We start from the raw sequence: 16,838 nt of genomic DNA, 5'->3' as shown, positions 1-16,838 counted from the left end.
AATGTAACAGTTTTATGGTTTCATCATTCAAGATTCGAAACAGAAAGGGAAACATTACCCCTACCCTTTATGTTACACACGGATATATGGCATACCGCGTAATAAGAAAACAAGCTCATCCACCCACTAAATCTCAAGACACATACTTTTAATGTTGTTTTTCTTGTTAATTGCACTGAGTTTCCTCAAAAAGTATATAAATACTTTATGAAAAATTGTTTGGAGGAACGGGAACTTAATTATTGGGTGTGAAATTTAGCAAATTTTACGATTTACGGTCAATGGCCGATATAAAGTCTAATCGACGTTCGAATATTAATTTATCCCTATTAAGTTATATATCAATGAAAAGGCCATGATCTTGGCTTTCAAAAAATGTAACGGTTATGGTATTTTATTGTTTCTGTTTCCGTCGAGCGGTAAATCCGTGACCCCTACCCCATTGTTGAAATCCAAGATTGTGGCAAAGATGGTGCCGAATGAACCCCATGGGACACTATTTGATTTTGGGAATATCACAATTCATTAAATATAGACCCTAAGGATTACAAAAATGTAGATTAAAAAAATACATCCATGGGGTGCATGGGAACCCTACCTTTCGACTAGACTATTTGGTATTGTGATACTTGTTTGGCCTATACTGTATCCTGTTATGTACGTTGTTCACAACATTTACTGTTGCTGGAATGTTGTGCAGTTTCTTATCGATTTGTTATACGCCCTAGGATCTTGCTGATTTTTACACAATACAGTCACATGAGGTCTACTCTGCTCCATGTCTATGCGCCCCATAGACGTGTGCACACATGTCTTCTCAGGCACATGTACACACGTCCATGGCAAAGCGGAACAGGCCACTCACCAATATTCCCTACGTCTTCCATCTCCAGTGCGGTGCTGGTGAGTGAGTGTTAATGCCCTGGGGTATAGGGGTATCACTAGACAAAATGCTTGACATACGTTCTGTATATTTACGTATATTGACGTATATGGAACACAATATTAATTGTATTCGCATATCTTTGTATATGGAACATTTCAATACGTTAATATCTTAGCGCATATCTACGCAAAGCAATATTATACATAATGCAGATCTTTGCACAACAAGTGTACACTGTACTTATACATTTTAAAAGTATACGTACATGTATACTAAACGTATTTGACATATGTACAAAATCAGTATATGTAGTTCGAGGTTATTACCCAATATCACCTGTTCCTGTGTCGTATCACCATGAGTGTCATTTGTGCTGCGTCAGACACGAGATGAAGTCGAGTGTCTGATGCAACACAAATGACGCGAATGCTGATACGACACGAGGAATGGGCGATATGGGGTAATAACCGATTTATCATATACCCATGCCCCATAATTTTAGGGAATTTTTACTAATAGAACGAAAAACCTTTAATTTTGAGGCTTTACTTTCTTATGCCTTGCGCATAAATATCAGAATGTTTATGTGAACAGGCTTCATTCATAAAGTATACGACGAAGATGTCAACATCACGCGTGACATCGCTGCAAGTCGTCTATATCTCAATGAAACCCAAGAAGAAAGACACCGGGATACAAAAATCGTCATACAGAAGGAACATTTTAAGGTGCAATATGCTATTACAACTGTAACCGATCACTAACAATTAATATTTAAATCTATCCTGATTTCGATCGTCGTACGGCACGGAGCTCGCGCGGAGAGGGGACACCATTTTGTTAGTTTACCTTTAGAGTTGCCATGTCAACAGTCGTCGCGTGCGCGACATCGCTGTCACGCCACGCGCTCACTACCTGTTTGGTGGAGACCGTGCACAGTGCCGGCGCCGTGCGAACGTCAGAATGTTTGCTAGAACTTGACCAAAAAAATACCATGGGAAAACATTTCAAGACTCAACGTGATATTTCCGTATTTTGCAACCAGAAATACCCGTGTTCCTCGAAGCCCTTCAAGTTTTTACGTCGGCGACATCGCTTCGCAGGCGGGGAGCGGCAGCCATTTTGTTGTTTACGTTGTTTACCAACAAACTGCTAATGTAGTTCGGGAAAACTCTAAAACTGATGACGTTCATCGTCCATATCTCGACGTTTACCGTGAAATATCACGGCTGATATTTTAGGTTGAACGTCACTAGGATGTAGCAATATGGGCATGCGTATATGACAATGTTGTATATCAATCATGTTGCCCAGTGTATGCTGCTGGGGAAGGGGCGGTCGTTAGGTATGATTCAGTATCAGTATATATACCAAGAGACCTCTATTGGTGGCAAGTACACCACAAAAATTTACTTGAAAGCCTAAACTATTTTGACAAAAGATAATACAACGTGCCTGAGTGTCGTGTTGACTATACCATAATAGGTGCACCGAAAAGGTCATTAACATGTAAAAATATGTACTGTGCGTAAATATACCACAACTTATTGCAGTAAACATAGTAGGCAATTGCAGAGACATTACCAAACCTATGCGCTTTAAGCCTAAAACTTTTGTAAGGGATATTGGGATATCCTTGTCCCTGAAGGCATAACAGTAGAGGTTAACAAACCGTTCCTTGATTTGAAGGTTCTGAATGACTACAGGGAAAACAACGTATGACGAAGTCTATTTTGTTTTCTACGTTGATGCGAGTTCCCTGCAAATTAGTATAAGTTTATAGCCCACGCCTCGACCTTGTAGCTCTCCAACCATCGGCGCATGCCTAATAAGTCATTTCAAGGCTATTTCAGCATCCCTCGGGCAGAAGGATGATGACATCATTTTAGCCATGCAGATCAAAAATAACCGCAATTGTGAACGAGTCCTGCTGGACATCCCTCTTAGACTTAATTTCGTACAAAACATGCTCGAAAACTACCATGACTCATTGACCAACCATCCCGGTAAAAGCAACTCTAATATGGGATGTGGCCTTGTGACAAGTCTCTAAAAGAGGGGATATTGCCCTTCCCTCCCTTTGCGTCAGTGGTTGTCGCGTTTTCTGTTCTGTTTCTGTTTTCTGCCTTCACACTTAGGAGCTGGCATGGAGACAACATTGGATTTTTCTCTCTCTGACATCAAAGACGATCAAAAGACGAGCCACGATGAGAGCAACTGGGGATGATGCGGTCGCTTTTATGACTGTTGATACTGCGGATGATAAAAATAATACTGCAGTGCCTCTTCTTGAAAAAAAAACCAAGCTGATGCCACAAGTATGACTGCAACATTCAGGAGACATTCAGGACTGTGGCGTGAGAGAGAGAGATCAGGAATCAGGGGCTTAATGGTGGTAGGGGGTTTATATACGAGTTGTTTCTTTGCCAGAACTTGCTGTCTCAGTGCAAGGTACGCAACTGAAGTTGTCCTTACCTATTTACGGCTTTATCAAACTTGAAAAATAGTGCATTGAAAAACATCCTTCTTAACCACGGCGATGAACTTTCTGACAAGGCTTTGTGATAATCCCGGTACCTCTTATTACCATGCGGCCAATGCAGCAATCAACATCGAAGAATGTTACTATAGGCCAATAATGTCCTCTTGGCCGAGGTGGTTCAATACGGCTAGTTTTCAATCGGGTTCGAACCCACAACATACGGCATCAGTCGCCTAGTGGAGAGGCCACAGAGAGAGCCGCTCGGCTAAATCTCCACTCCCAAAAAAGAGTGGTTCAATAGCCGGCTCAATTATATCGCACGTACCCAAACAGGGCCATCTGTAACTACTGCGCAGGCAGAGCTCGGGAATCTACATCAAATGTCACATGCGTTCGTTCATTTTGTACTTGCAGGCCAACAAGCTGCGGCAGGTATAGGGAGTGTGATCATGGAAGTCCTTGTACCAGTGGCAGAGCTCCCACCCCATTATTCTCACACATCTTACCAGATATGGCCCTGAGGGTAAATGTCTAATATGAATGTGTGGGCTGCACGCATTAGGAAAACCAAGGCTGGTGAGGCTGGTGGACCGTCCTTAGGGCTCTCCTTATGCATGCGGGCCATGGGGGCTTCAAAACGCGTTAAAACAACACGCTCAAGGTGGGACGCATTTTTGAGGGGGTAGGGGGCTGGGAGCCTTCATTTGCCTATACAAGTGGTCCGATCACCTCCTGCCTGCTGCTCATACATACATACATATGGATGCCTTTCACATGGTCTATTCTACAAAACGTATGCAACTTTCCCTGTCTTTGCTCTGTCTGTCTGTCTGTCTGGCTGGCTGCCTGTCTTTTAGTCTCTCTGTCTGTCTATCAGTTTGCGTGTATGTGTCTGTCTACCTGTTTATATGTCTGAAATCATTTAACTTTCTCGTTTCCTTATCTTTGACAGCTTGTTGCACATCGCAAGACTCAACTCGAACTACGGCGGCAATGGCTTTACGGAGAGCCTCAGTGGTGTAGAAAAAGGGGAAATAGTTGGCTCTGGCTTTTTTTCTATTGTTTTTGTTGCTTTGTGTTCTACGGACTATTACACCCGGTCCTCCCTTTGGTCTATGTGATTCCCTGTCCATATTTACGCAAATTAATATCTTGTCCTAAGGGCAAACTCCTTGCTGAACAAGCTTCCGCCCTGCTTTTTGCCATCGCACTTTTCGCCTATGAGATTTTTGATTACCGTCATCCCATCGTATTCAGTTTTCTGGTCTGTTGGATTGTTGGATCTCTTGTTTGTGAAACAATACAAATCATAAACACGGGTCCCGTGTTTTACTTCAGTGATGTATGGAATATTTTAGATGTGCTGGTTATAATTACATTTGCTGCTGGTGTTCTAGTGAGGGACTATTTCATGCTAGGGAGTTCCTTCCTATATCTTCAAAAATTGCCGGCAATAACTTTGGTCTGTGTCATGCTTCGCGGAATGAACAATCTTTATCTGTCAGAATTACTCGGTAAAATGTTCCTGATATTCGTAGAAATTAAGACTGAGGTTTTTCGATTTCTTGCCATTTTCGCATTTGTGGTACTCGCGTTTGCTTGTTCATTTTATTTGCTCTACTACGATGTGAACAACGGGATCTTCACACCATTTTCAACGTAAGTAAAACTTAATAACTTTTCATATCGCCTAACAAGCGACAGATCTGGGTGAAATAATATTTGACTATGGTATTGCAATTATAAACTAGCCACATACAGAAAGGAACACAGGTAAATTGCCTATTTTGTAACATTTTATGGTTACGAGAAATTGAGAAAAAAGATGGTTTGGGAACGCGAGACTGAGCCTAAAGTCTCACAGCTGTTTCCAATTTGGAAGTGTAATACAACCAGCTGATTGATACAGGAAGCAAGTAAAATTGATCTTGGGATCTCATCAAATCATTAGGCCAAAATGCATCCTTCTTTGACAAAATCGGTTTTACATAGTTTCTCGCGATATCTACGAATAGTTACAGGGTAAAATATCAGATATTGTATTATATAACAAGGTTAAGTCATAATGCCTCGAATTTGAAAGATTTAAACTTTAGCTACAAAAGTTTGTATGGGAATTTTACGTCATTCCCATTTGAAAGCAAGTATAAAAATCCGAGTCAACCTGCAAAATGTTAAATTACAGAAACAAATTACCCGATGTTTACCGACTCTTTATATTTTGAACAGCCGCCATCCCCGTATTAACTTTATCAGTGATAATTGAATGACCAGGATTTGTGGAACAGTTTTTAATGAATTTCTTGACCAGCTTTAACAAGTGGTTGATCATAATATTACAAAACATTGAAAACCCGTACATATCGTCCTCGAGGCGCTTTCACCGTAGGAAATTTTGTACAGTAACAAGGTCATTTTAAATTATGTGTTCAAACGTTCAAGTTTTATCTACTTCATACAACTGAAGAGCAAATAAATTTAACAACTCCTAATAAGCAGCGACACATATTTTTGGAGAAGAACTATAGTCTCAAATACAGCAGAAACGTAAGTCGATGTTGTTATGCCCTTAATTAATGTGCCACCTCCTGTCGATTTATTACCAAGTTGTGAGGTACAATCGTCGTAAGTCTTATTACAAAGTAGATTTTTTCCCTTATTCTACACAGGTTTGAACTTACCTTGCTACATCTACTGATGAAAGTGTTTTCCGAAACAAGGAAAATAGACTACATGCCACTGATGACTCAGAACAACACCCTAGGTGGTGCAAAGCGCAACGGAACTTCTACAATCGACGCCAGTGGTATCTATGACTTCTTTGGGTTCGCGTTGTACATAATATTCTTGACGATGTCTTATCTTATCCTGCTAACATTGTGTGTAGCAATGATGACAAATAAGTATCGAAAATTGGAGGTTTGTTGAATCAATTATAACTTATAACAGTCGTTTTATTGTGTTACAATAGCGTTCAAATGCCTCGACAAACTGTGAGAGATTGGTTAAGAATTTGCTAAAATCGAAACTACGGGGTGTTCAACTGACACGATCGGGGTGTTTTGCTAGCGTACACGCCCCATGACAATCATGATCGGCAATACCTTACGACAAATCTGAGGTTTTATTTTATACCATGACCAAAATTAAACAGTCACATTATCATACAGATAGCAAATTCAAAAATGCATTCAATCAATACTTAAAACGAAGAAAACCTTAAATGTAAACATGGTTATATTCGGGTTTTTTTGTTTACAGTTATGATGACCACTATGGCAGCTGTTAGCGCAAATTAGTTATAACACAGGGTCCCCGCGCACTCAATGGCGTACCCGATGGCATTTTTAACTTACATGTTAGTTATCCTCAGAGTGTTCTTATGTTTCGATCGCGAAGTATTATCCTGTGTTAAGTCAATCTCGTGTAAAACTAAATTTGGCATATCTTATGCTGTTGACGTCGTACAGAGTAGAAACCCATTATCATTGCATAACGTGGGTTTAAAAATTCATTCTGATGGTTGTTTTGGTTATAAAAACAAGCTTATTGCGTAAAAGAAGCACAAAAGCACCATACTGTACATTTAAAATATCGTAGATAAGTTATCTACTAATAGAGAGAAATAATTTGCCCCTGTGATTGGGATTTTTCTCCGTAGCTCGTCATTGACTTTTGATGAAAGTCAGTGAGTATTACCAACCTTGGCGGCCCTCTGGGATATTTATGAAAAACAATAATTAGTATGTCTTAAGCACTAGTGGCTCAATTTTTCGTCGTGACTTTAATATGAAGAATTAAAACAAAGTAATCGCAACCATACCAGTCCATAATCCAATAACACTAGGTCAGATTTCGTAAGACAATAGTTGTTAACATAGACACAAAACAGCACAGAACAGACAGTAAATAGACAATATACAAACAAAGTCAAATCCATGAAAGAAAGATAATATGGACCTCTGGCCAAAAGGCCAAGAAGTTATGTCAGGTGTTTCGAAAATAGTAAGCGCAAATTTAATGTATAAAATCTGTGAAAACGCGAAATAAGTCATACTTTATAATCAAAATTACCGTAAAGTGGCCGTCTTCCCATTTACAAATATTCTAATGAAGTAGGAAATTTAAGAATCCTGAAGTAATCAGGGGAAATGTTATTTGATATTAAAAGAGGTCCCACATCTTTTATTATAATTTTAGTTGCGTGATTTTCGTGACTATTCCTCAAAGATCTACACGTATTTAATGGACTTTTGCTTATGTATAGGGAATCCCTAGTGATCACAGCCACACATTCCAACTTTTCCCAACACAGAAACTGAACAGGTTGGACCAGTCACACCTCTCTTACAGTGAATTTCTTTGAAGCATTGGCATTATACTTACTGGACATATTGTCTAAATCGAGTTGTTGCAATCACTGTCAGGTGTATGCGATTAACAGCTAAGCGATAATATTAGTCGATCACAAAGAAATCAAATCTTCAAAAGTTGAAACATTTTCTAGCGGGAGGTCAGACATAGTCAAAGCAACAACACCCAATCCACACATCACGTCTGCTTAGAACACAGTCACTTGATGTTGCCTAGTTCAACAAAATATAATTCTTCGACGAATTACAATTACATTACAGCATTACAAATTTTAACCGACACACGATCCATACACATCCATTTAAAAATTTGTAAATGCGAAAGGCGTTATACAGCTGACAGCATACGTCCTGAGTAGTTCGCGGGGTGTGCAGTACGTTGATATGTTTGGTGTTGTTTTAACTACGTCCGGCCTACCACTAGACAATGTTTCAACATTTGCAGAGTTGATTTCTTTATGATCGTCTCATATTACCGCTTAGCAGTTAATTTCACCTGCAGCTGACAGTGTTGGCAACACCTCGATTTAGACAATATGTCTAGCTCGTCTAATGCCAATGCTTCAAAGCCATTCACTGTCATCCTTCTGTTCTCGATGTTTACCTCGTCAATATATTCATCGCATACTTTTTTAGCACCTTTCCCACATTCTTGAAGTTGATTGGTCAAAATTGGCTGTTCTGGCCGTCTTTACAACCTCTTAAAATTGGTAGGGTTGGTGACTTGTAAAGAAACATAGTAATTAAAAGTCACATTAGCAGTCACATTTTAAGTGTAGTATATCATTTTCTGTAAGTATATTGATGCTATAAACTGTGTTATGGGTCAGCTTTTTGGTGTTAGAAATTAGCCATGGCGAAACGAAGCCCTATCGGTTATATCTGAGACACTATGATCCTTTTGACGCTTTCGTTTTGGAACCCAAGAGTAGTTCACTTTATCATTCGCTAAAATTTATGGGTTTTTTTTGGTTCTAGATCGATCTTTGCTCTACAAACAGTGTTGTTAGAATATATGTTTTGATTTGTTGAAACTTTGTTGAAGACGCTGTTACCATGCACGTCTTTGCTTTCGTTTGTTTGTTTTTAGTCTTGCCTTCACTAATGTGTCTTTCATGTGTTTGTTTCGTTTGTATGCGATTGTCATTTGTTTCGGAAAGATTAGTTTCAGTATTTCATGGGATATCTTAGGCCGGATATCTTGGTATGAGCTCCTCATGCACGTACATTTGTAGAATGAGTGAGTAAGAATATATTTTCTTAAAGAAGATTTTCGCTCCAGTACACTTCAGAAAAAGAAGAAAAGGTTACGTAAGACAGTTCAGGCTGGGCCACCCATGGTCTTTTTCAGTTACCATTAGCTACTGTAAACGTAGCTAATGCACCATAGGTACGATGTTGAGTGGACCTCCGTGTAAATGTTCCGTTCACTACGTTACCCTCCACCACAATGGAGGGAAACAGAGGTCAATAAAAGAAAGTCCTCTATGGGTAATCTGGCCTCTGCACGCAGGATAGTCCACTGTGTGTGGTTGGGCTGTAATGTGGCTACGGTGAAGTCATAGCCGAGTACTTTTGACTCATACCAGCCGTAGGGCTAATAGCTTACCAGCGTGCATCGGTACCCTTACAGAAAATTGCTTTAGGTAAATACGAATAGTAACCTCCGCGGTTTTATTTTACGCCCACGCAAACGTTAGTCCATGGAGTTCTCTTCTACCTCCATGGTTAGCCACCTACATGTTATACGGCAAGCATTGTGGAATACCTTGACCATTACATGCTCTCTTTGTTTTGAATTTCGCTTGAAACGGTTATGCTAGGTCTGCATAGTTTTCCTTGTTTGATGAACATTAGTGTTGTACTTGAAGGGAAATTTGTGAACGAAACACATTTAACTGTCTGACAAATAGTAATCTTGATTCATTGCCCACATGCGGGGATTGTCAACCTGATGCAATAGCCATTCCCAGATTTCCAATAGATATAAGTGTCTGATTTCCAATAGATATAAGTGTGCGCTTAACAAGAAAAGTAAACTCATTAATTTTAATAGACGTGGTGGGTATGGCCGATTTGTCCCAAATAGGCTATATCCACCACGTCTAAATCTGTGTGGGGAAAAGCTGTCATGTGTCATTTATGGTATGAAAACATTTGTGATACATTCACTCTTTTGTTGTGAATCTTTTTTTCAGTTTCTAGTTGATGTTTGTTTTCTGTGTAATATTGAATATATACAGTTTAGTAGTAGCAATTCGACAATATAAATGTTTTTCGAAGGAAAGCCAAACAAGTTGGCCAGGTAAAGGGGTAGAAGCTGCAACTCTTGATATTTTTTCAATTATTTCCATGAAATATATCAAATACAGTTACTTACTGTCTTCCTACAGCGTGCTGAAACACTCAATATTCCGTTTTTCGTCAAAACCTGTTAGAGTCAAGACTGAAAGTCATTTGTCAATTTTACAAATCCTCAGTACACATACACAGGCTGTGTTGGCAAGCTGAATACTGGAAATTTTAACATGCTGAAAGGAGTAAAACAAGAATAGAAAAAATATTGTCAAAATAATCAAAATTAATACCTGTAACAGCTTCTGCCTTGCTACCGCATGTCACTTTCACTGCATATCGGCAGTAACAGAGATTGTTCTAACTCTGATGTAGTTGAAGAAGAGATTCGTTCAAATGATGCTCATGACAGCGAAATATCATACAATCAGCCCAGAAAGCAACACATGATATTGAAGACCAGGAAACTTGAAAGTTATCAACGATTTTTGAATTCTGGCATATGAGAATAATCAAATATTAAAGGAAAATGAGTCACCATGCTCCGTTTTCTAATTTACATTTTCATCGTAAAATAACACAGAAGTAAAACTTTGAACAGTAAAGACTTCAATTTAAACAAAAAATGTGTGTCTGAATGAAATTATTTATTTTCTACAGATTTGCCATTATTACACTCAAACTTTTAGAGATGAAAAGGTTTATTTAAGGAATATTTTAACCTCCCAGTATTGTCAATTTGTATGGAAGGAAGGAAAACTGCAAGCCCTTCATTGATGAGAGCGTCTTTTTGGAGAATTATTACTAATTTTTTTTACCATTCATCTACTTTCGTAATCGATTTGTATACCAAATATTATGAGGTCGTTAACATAAAACGTGGAAGTAAATTGGAAATATTCAAATTATATAAATCAATAACATGATCTACCTAATGTGCCATGTCTATGTTATATTCGATGCCTCGATCACTGTTGAAAAAAAAAACTAGACGTGCTGTACAATGGTCGATATTTTTACCCATTCAAGATTACTTCAGATCAGGTTTTATAAAAGGGGAAGACTAAAATTTATGAAAGCTAGATATCTGATGCAAAATGCAGACAAACAAGGGGCAATATATTAGATGTGATCCTCGGGATAGTACTGGTGTGATCATGACAGGAAAAGTCAAACTGTCGGACACCACTTGATTTTACCTTTATTGCGTCACTTGTCTCTGTACGATATCTAGCTGAAAGCCCATTATTGGTCTTCATGGGGAATTAACTCGACATAGCCATCAAGGGGATCGCAAAATCGACCCTATGGCTCAATATTCCAGAACTGGAACATAAAATGTTCGTCAATGAACACTTTGAGGATAATAATAACGTATGTTAGAACTATATAGCCTTTGGTAGACTTGATGCAAAACTGAGAATATAACTACCTTTGAAAGTGGTTGAGTGGAGTTATCGCGTTCACCTCATTTAGCATTTCATGCGGTCATCCACGTAAAGGCATATTTTAAAAAAGACAAACGGATGCACAATTACCGTATTTATGAACCAATCACATTCTGGGGATGCACTGAGATCCTTCGTTTCTGCTAGAAAAAACGACCGTTTCCTGAAGAGCACTGGCAATATTTGTTGAAAGGTCATTCAAAACATATAGAAGAATGAAAGCGGAATGTTTGACAGGAGTCAAAAGCTGGCAACTTTCAATTAGTTGCATTGGCAGCTGATAAAGCAGCATAACCATTTCCCTCAAAAACTCGAAGAACTGCTCATTCTAATTGAATTCCATGATTTGTAGAAAATATTTATTCCGGTTTATTTTACATGTATGCTTCCCCACCTATGATCGCTTTATAAGTTTTATTTTAATAACTCACAGGAAAACATTCTAAAGGTATGGTATGTGAAGCAATCTGAAATCTGCCTGTATTATATCAGACAGAAGATAATATTTCCACCGCCGTACAACCTGTTAGAAATTTTCGTCAGAAAACTTATAGACGCCAAACAGGTAAATGGCTTATTTTGTGTTTTTTGTTTGGAAGATTTGTTGTCAGTATGCTATATGTCCCGGTAATGTAAAATTCTGATATTCAAATCTGCAAACCCGAGTTGCTTTTACCGTGTATCATTGACGAACATTCAAACAAAAGTTAAAATATATTGCCAAAATTATATATAAAGATTGAACATTAAATGTTGCACACTCGATGCAGCACTGAGTCTTCTAAAATTGTTAATAAACTCATCGAATAAATAAGTCACCATAGCCAAAATTGAACAACCATGTGTTATGACATTTTCTCTTTGAGCATTGTCAAACTTTTGTATCGTTGCGAAATCGTGACTACAATGCATAACTACATATTCTAGGATTACTGTTCTGCGAAGAAAAGAAACAAACAGGCAGAAGACGCTGAAAATTGTCAGGTGAGTACAGTAGTGGTTTAACAATGATTATGAAACATTGTTATCGGTGAACTTTATTTCTATTTATTTATTTATTTATTTACTTATTCACACTTTCGGCAGTGACCACCTTACTAACAAGTTAATTTATATTCACGGCGCTAACATACAGAAAAAATATCACTATTGTCATGGTAAAACGAGGGTTTTATCGTTACTGGACAATAAACAGCGTTTGCATATTATTTGTATCCAAATTATAGTAATTTTAAAAACATGTAAAACATGACTAATTGTCATGATAACATCATGCACTTGTGACTGGTATGATAATCAAGATATGCTGGTGAACACAAGTTATTATGGGCCTTTGTGTTACTTTTCAAAAACCTTTTAACGTGGAATGTGAAAGGACTAATCAATTAACTTCCAAATGTCCTCTCGTTAACTGTCATTCCGGAGTTTTCTTAACTGCCACTCGAAAAGGCAAACTTGAATCTACTGCACTGCGCGTGAGCAGTAGTATCGACGATTCTCAGACTTGTGTACTTTCAAAGTCAGATGACAAGTTTACAAATTTTCTGTAATCTTTAACAATTTGAAACTCAAAGCAGATGCGAGGAGTTTCTTTGTTTCTAAAACCTAACAAAATTGCTTTAACAAAATTGCTTTAACCTTGAAAGAAAAAGTAACAGACAAATATTGAACGAAGAATCATTATGTATCGTAAAAAGGTGATGCTATGGTGTCACGGATGCATTATGTCACACATTGCTTTAGCCACAGACAGTGAGGTTGTTAACTATGCATGCTTGGGTGCACCTGTGCGTACATAAGCATAAACTTTTACTTTAATTTGACATTATTTAATTTTGTTTGTGTCCCTTTTGATTCACTGCAGAAAAAATGATAGACAAGAAAATCCCCAATTATATTATGATCAGTTTAGTATAACAATGTTAGCTTCATCAAGTAGATCATACTGTACGGTTGAATGACGACTCCACGCTTTGAAAAACGTAGGAGGCTCTTGCCAGAAAACAGAAACTTACTAAGTTCAACTACAAATGGAACATGGATAGAAAATAACCATTTTACCGATCGTCCGTCATTGCAACTTCAAACAGACACTATCCCCGTAAAATTCCCTTACACGACAAGTGTGTTGACGAAGGAGCTATCTTAAGTTATACCTAATTTATATCGAACATACATAGTAAATGCAATTACAAACGCAGTTGATACACATCAACGCTGTACTAGTAATATCTTGCGACGGCTAAACATTACTTTCGTGGAGACTTTAATTGCACTAATGGCTTGATGCATGACCCAAGTTAGTCAGATGAACTTTTATTCAAATTTCCAATGGACGACTCTTCGGTACAGAAGAATTTAAAGGCTACCTATCATTTACATATGCGAAGAGTATATTGCATTATATTACCTGCCTGTTGCATTTTGATTGGTCGAGCTGAACCACGTGACTGACCACAAATACACAGTAATGGTTTGTTTATATGACCGTGAATATGAATATTAAGATTTTTACAGTGCGCGTGTAAGTGCGTCGCGTATTGCTCAGTTCTTGGGACCAGTTGTCGTTCGCTTGGAAAATTTTCGCAAATTTTGACGGTTTTCTTGGATTCGTTGATAATACAATGGAAATAACGGGCGACGCGCTGACCATTAACGCTTATTTATGGGCGCGGGCTCGAGGAAAGTCAAGTTTTGGCTTTCCTCGCAACCTTGCCCATAAATAAACGTTACTGGTCAGCGCGTCGCCCATTATTTTTATATTAACAAAAAAACTGATGATTATCCCATCATATTTAAAACCTCGCATTGTATGCAACCATAGTCATCCAAAATGCCACCGTAGCCAAAATAGAACATTTAAATAATAACACATGAGAGCAAGGGCAATATCACTATTTATTGCCTGCTCAAGGGATGGTGGTCATGATCGAAATATTGATGATGCCCGAGCCGTAGTCGAGGGCATCATCAGTATTTCGATCATGACCACCAGCCTGAGGGAATGCAAAAATCGTGATACTGCCCTCACTCTCATGTGTTATTATTTTTATTACACTGAACAAGCAAACATGCAAAGACACAAAATCACAATTTGTTCCTGGTATATACATTCAATGTGTAACTCACAACTTCTTGAAATTGGTACAAGTCTAGGTCTTCACAGAAGTCGAAGCTAAAAATGCATCATAATACATTATAGGCCGTGGGCTAGAGGGGGTCTACGTGCACCCCGCCACAGGATAACAAACCTGTATTTTTCAGAACCCTTGGGATCCCTAGAATACGAAATGGAATTTTAACAGAAAAAATATAGGGATGGAATAGCTGTTATGGTCATGTTTTGAGGGTACCGCAAATCATGATTTTTCAAGCCAAATGCATTTTCGTCAAATCTGTCTTCTTGTAAGTCATGTGCTGAGCTCATTTTTTAACATAACATCACTTGTTTGGTATCATTAGAAAGGGAATTTATTCTTCTTTAAGATGACATATTGCACTATGCAATATCTTCTACAGTTTTTGTCAAATATAACCAAAACTTACCCCTTACCCCAAAATTGAACATTGCAAATTATAGTAAGTCTCAAATTCTACCAATTTTTTAGCTAGGCATAATAAAAAATGCAATGTTTTGTCTGAAATCTGTTTTATTTGATACAAGAACATGTCAGAAATATGAAATAGACTTTTAACAGAAAAAATATTGGGAATCTACAGCTATAACAGTCATATTTTGAAGGGTACCGCAAAATCACAGTGTTGCAGATTTGCATGCATTTTTGTTAAAACTGTCTTCCTATAAGTTATCTGCTGAGCTTGTTTTTGAATATAACCTGGCTTGTTAGGTATCATTAGAAAGATAATTTACTAATCTTTAGAATGACATATTGTAACATGCAATATCTTCTATAGTTTTCATGATATATAACCAAAACTTACCCCATACCCCAAAGTTTACATTGAAAATTGCAGTCAAAGCTAAAACCAAATTCTATAATTTTTTTAACTTGACACAAAAATCTGGCCGTTTTTGCTATTAAATCTATTTTATTTGGTACAAGAACATGTCAGAAATATGAAATAGACTTTTAACAGAAAAAATATTGGGAATCTACAGTTGTAACAGTCATATTTTGAAGGGTACCGCAAAATAACAGTGTTGCAGATTTGCATGCATTTTTGTTAAAACTGTCTTCCTATAAGTTATCTGCTGAGCTTGTTTTTGAATATAACCTGGCTTGTTAGGTATCATTAGAAAGATAATTCACTAATCTTTAGAATGACATATTGTAACATGCAATATCTTCTATAGTTTTCATGATATATAACCAAAACTTACCCCATACCCCAAAGTTTACATTGAAAATTGCAGTCAAAGCTAAAACCAAATTCTACAATTTTTTTAACTTGACACAAAAAATCTGGCCGTTTTTGCTATTAACTCTGTTTTATTTGGTACAGGGACATGTCAGAAATATGAAATAGACTTTTAACAGAAAAATATTGGGAATCTACAGCTGTAACAGTCATATTTTGAAGGGTACCGCAAAATAACAGTATTGCAGATTTGCATGCATTTTTGTTAATTTGTCTTCTTATAAGTTATCTGCTGAGCTTGTTTTTGAATATAACCTGGCTTGTTAGGTATCATTAGAAAGATAATTAACTAATCTTTAAAATGACATATTGCACTATGCAATATCTTCTACAGTTTTTGTCAAATATAACCAAACTTACCCCATACCCCAAAGTTTACATTAAAAATTTCAGTCATAGCTAAAACCAAATTCTACCATTTTTTTACGTAGACATATAAAATCTGCCCGTTTTTGCTATTAAATCTGTTTTATTTGGTACAGGAACATGTCAGAAATATGAAATAGACTTTTAACAGAAAGAATATTGGGATTCTATGGCTGTAACAGGCATATTCTGTGGAGTACTGCAAAATCACAGCAGTGCAGACTCATATGTGTTTTTGTTAACTTTGTCCCATTGTAGGTCATCTGCTGCGCTTATTTTATAACATAACCATGTTTATTTGGTACCATTGAAAAGCTAATTTACTACTTTTTAAAATGACATATTGTTATATGCCATATCTTATATAGTTTTCATGGAATATGACGAAAACTTACCCATACCACAAAGTTTGTATCGAAAATTACTTTCGTAGCTATCGTCAACTTCTACCAATTTTCTAGCTAGACATAACAAATAAGCCAATGCTTTATATAAAATCTTTTTATTTGGTACTGGGGAATGTCAAAAATATGAAATAGACTTTTAACAGAAAATATATTGGGACTCTACAGCTGTAACAGTCATATTTTGAAGGGTCTCGCAAAATC

At 37.4% G+C, this 16,838-nt stretch overlaps 1 protein-coding gene across 1 annotated transcript in view; it reads left to right on the top strand.

The window, feature by feature from the left end:
• The window catches only part of LOC139116706 (short transient receptor potential channel 5-like), a 102,648-nt gene that overhangs the window by 67,948 nt on the left and 17,862 nt on the right, over positions 1-16,838 (top strand). The window contains exons 9-12 of the mRNA XM_070679304.1: positions 4,321-5,027; positions 6,038-6,287; positions 11,918-12,049; positions 12,412-12,468. Coding sequence (XP_070535405.1) covers positions 4,321-5,027; positions 6,038-6,287; positions 11,918-12,049; positions 12,412-12,468 — 1,146 coding nt within the window. The remainder of the gene's footprint in view (positions 1-4,320; positions 5,028-6,037; positions 6,288-11,917; positions 12,050-12,411; positions 12,469-16,838) is intronic.

This window comes from Ptychodera flava, chromosome 18, assembly GCF_041260155.1.
Source record: "Ptychodera flava strain L36383 chromosome 18, AS_Pfla_20210202, whole genome shotgun sequence".
In the NCBI taxonomy this organism is placed as follows: Eukaryota; Metazoa; Hemichordata; class Enteropneusta; family Ptychoderidae; genus Ptychodera; species Ptychodera flava.
This window is presented reverse-complemented; position numbering and strand designations above follow the sequence as displayed.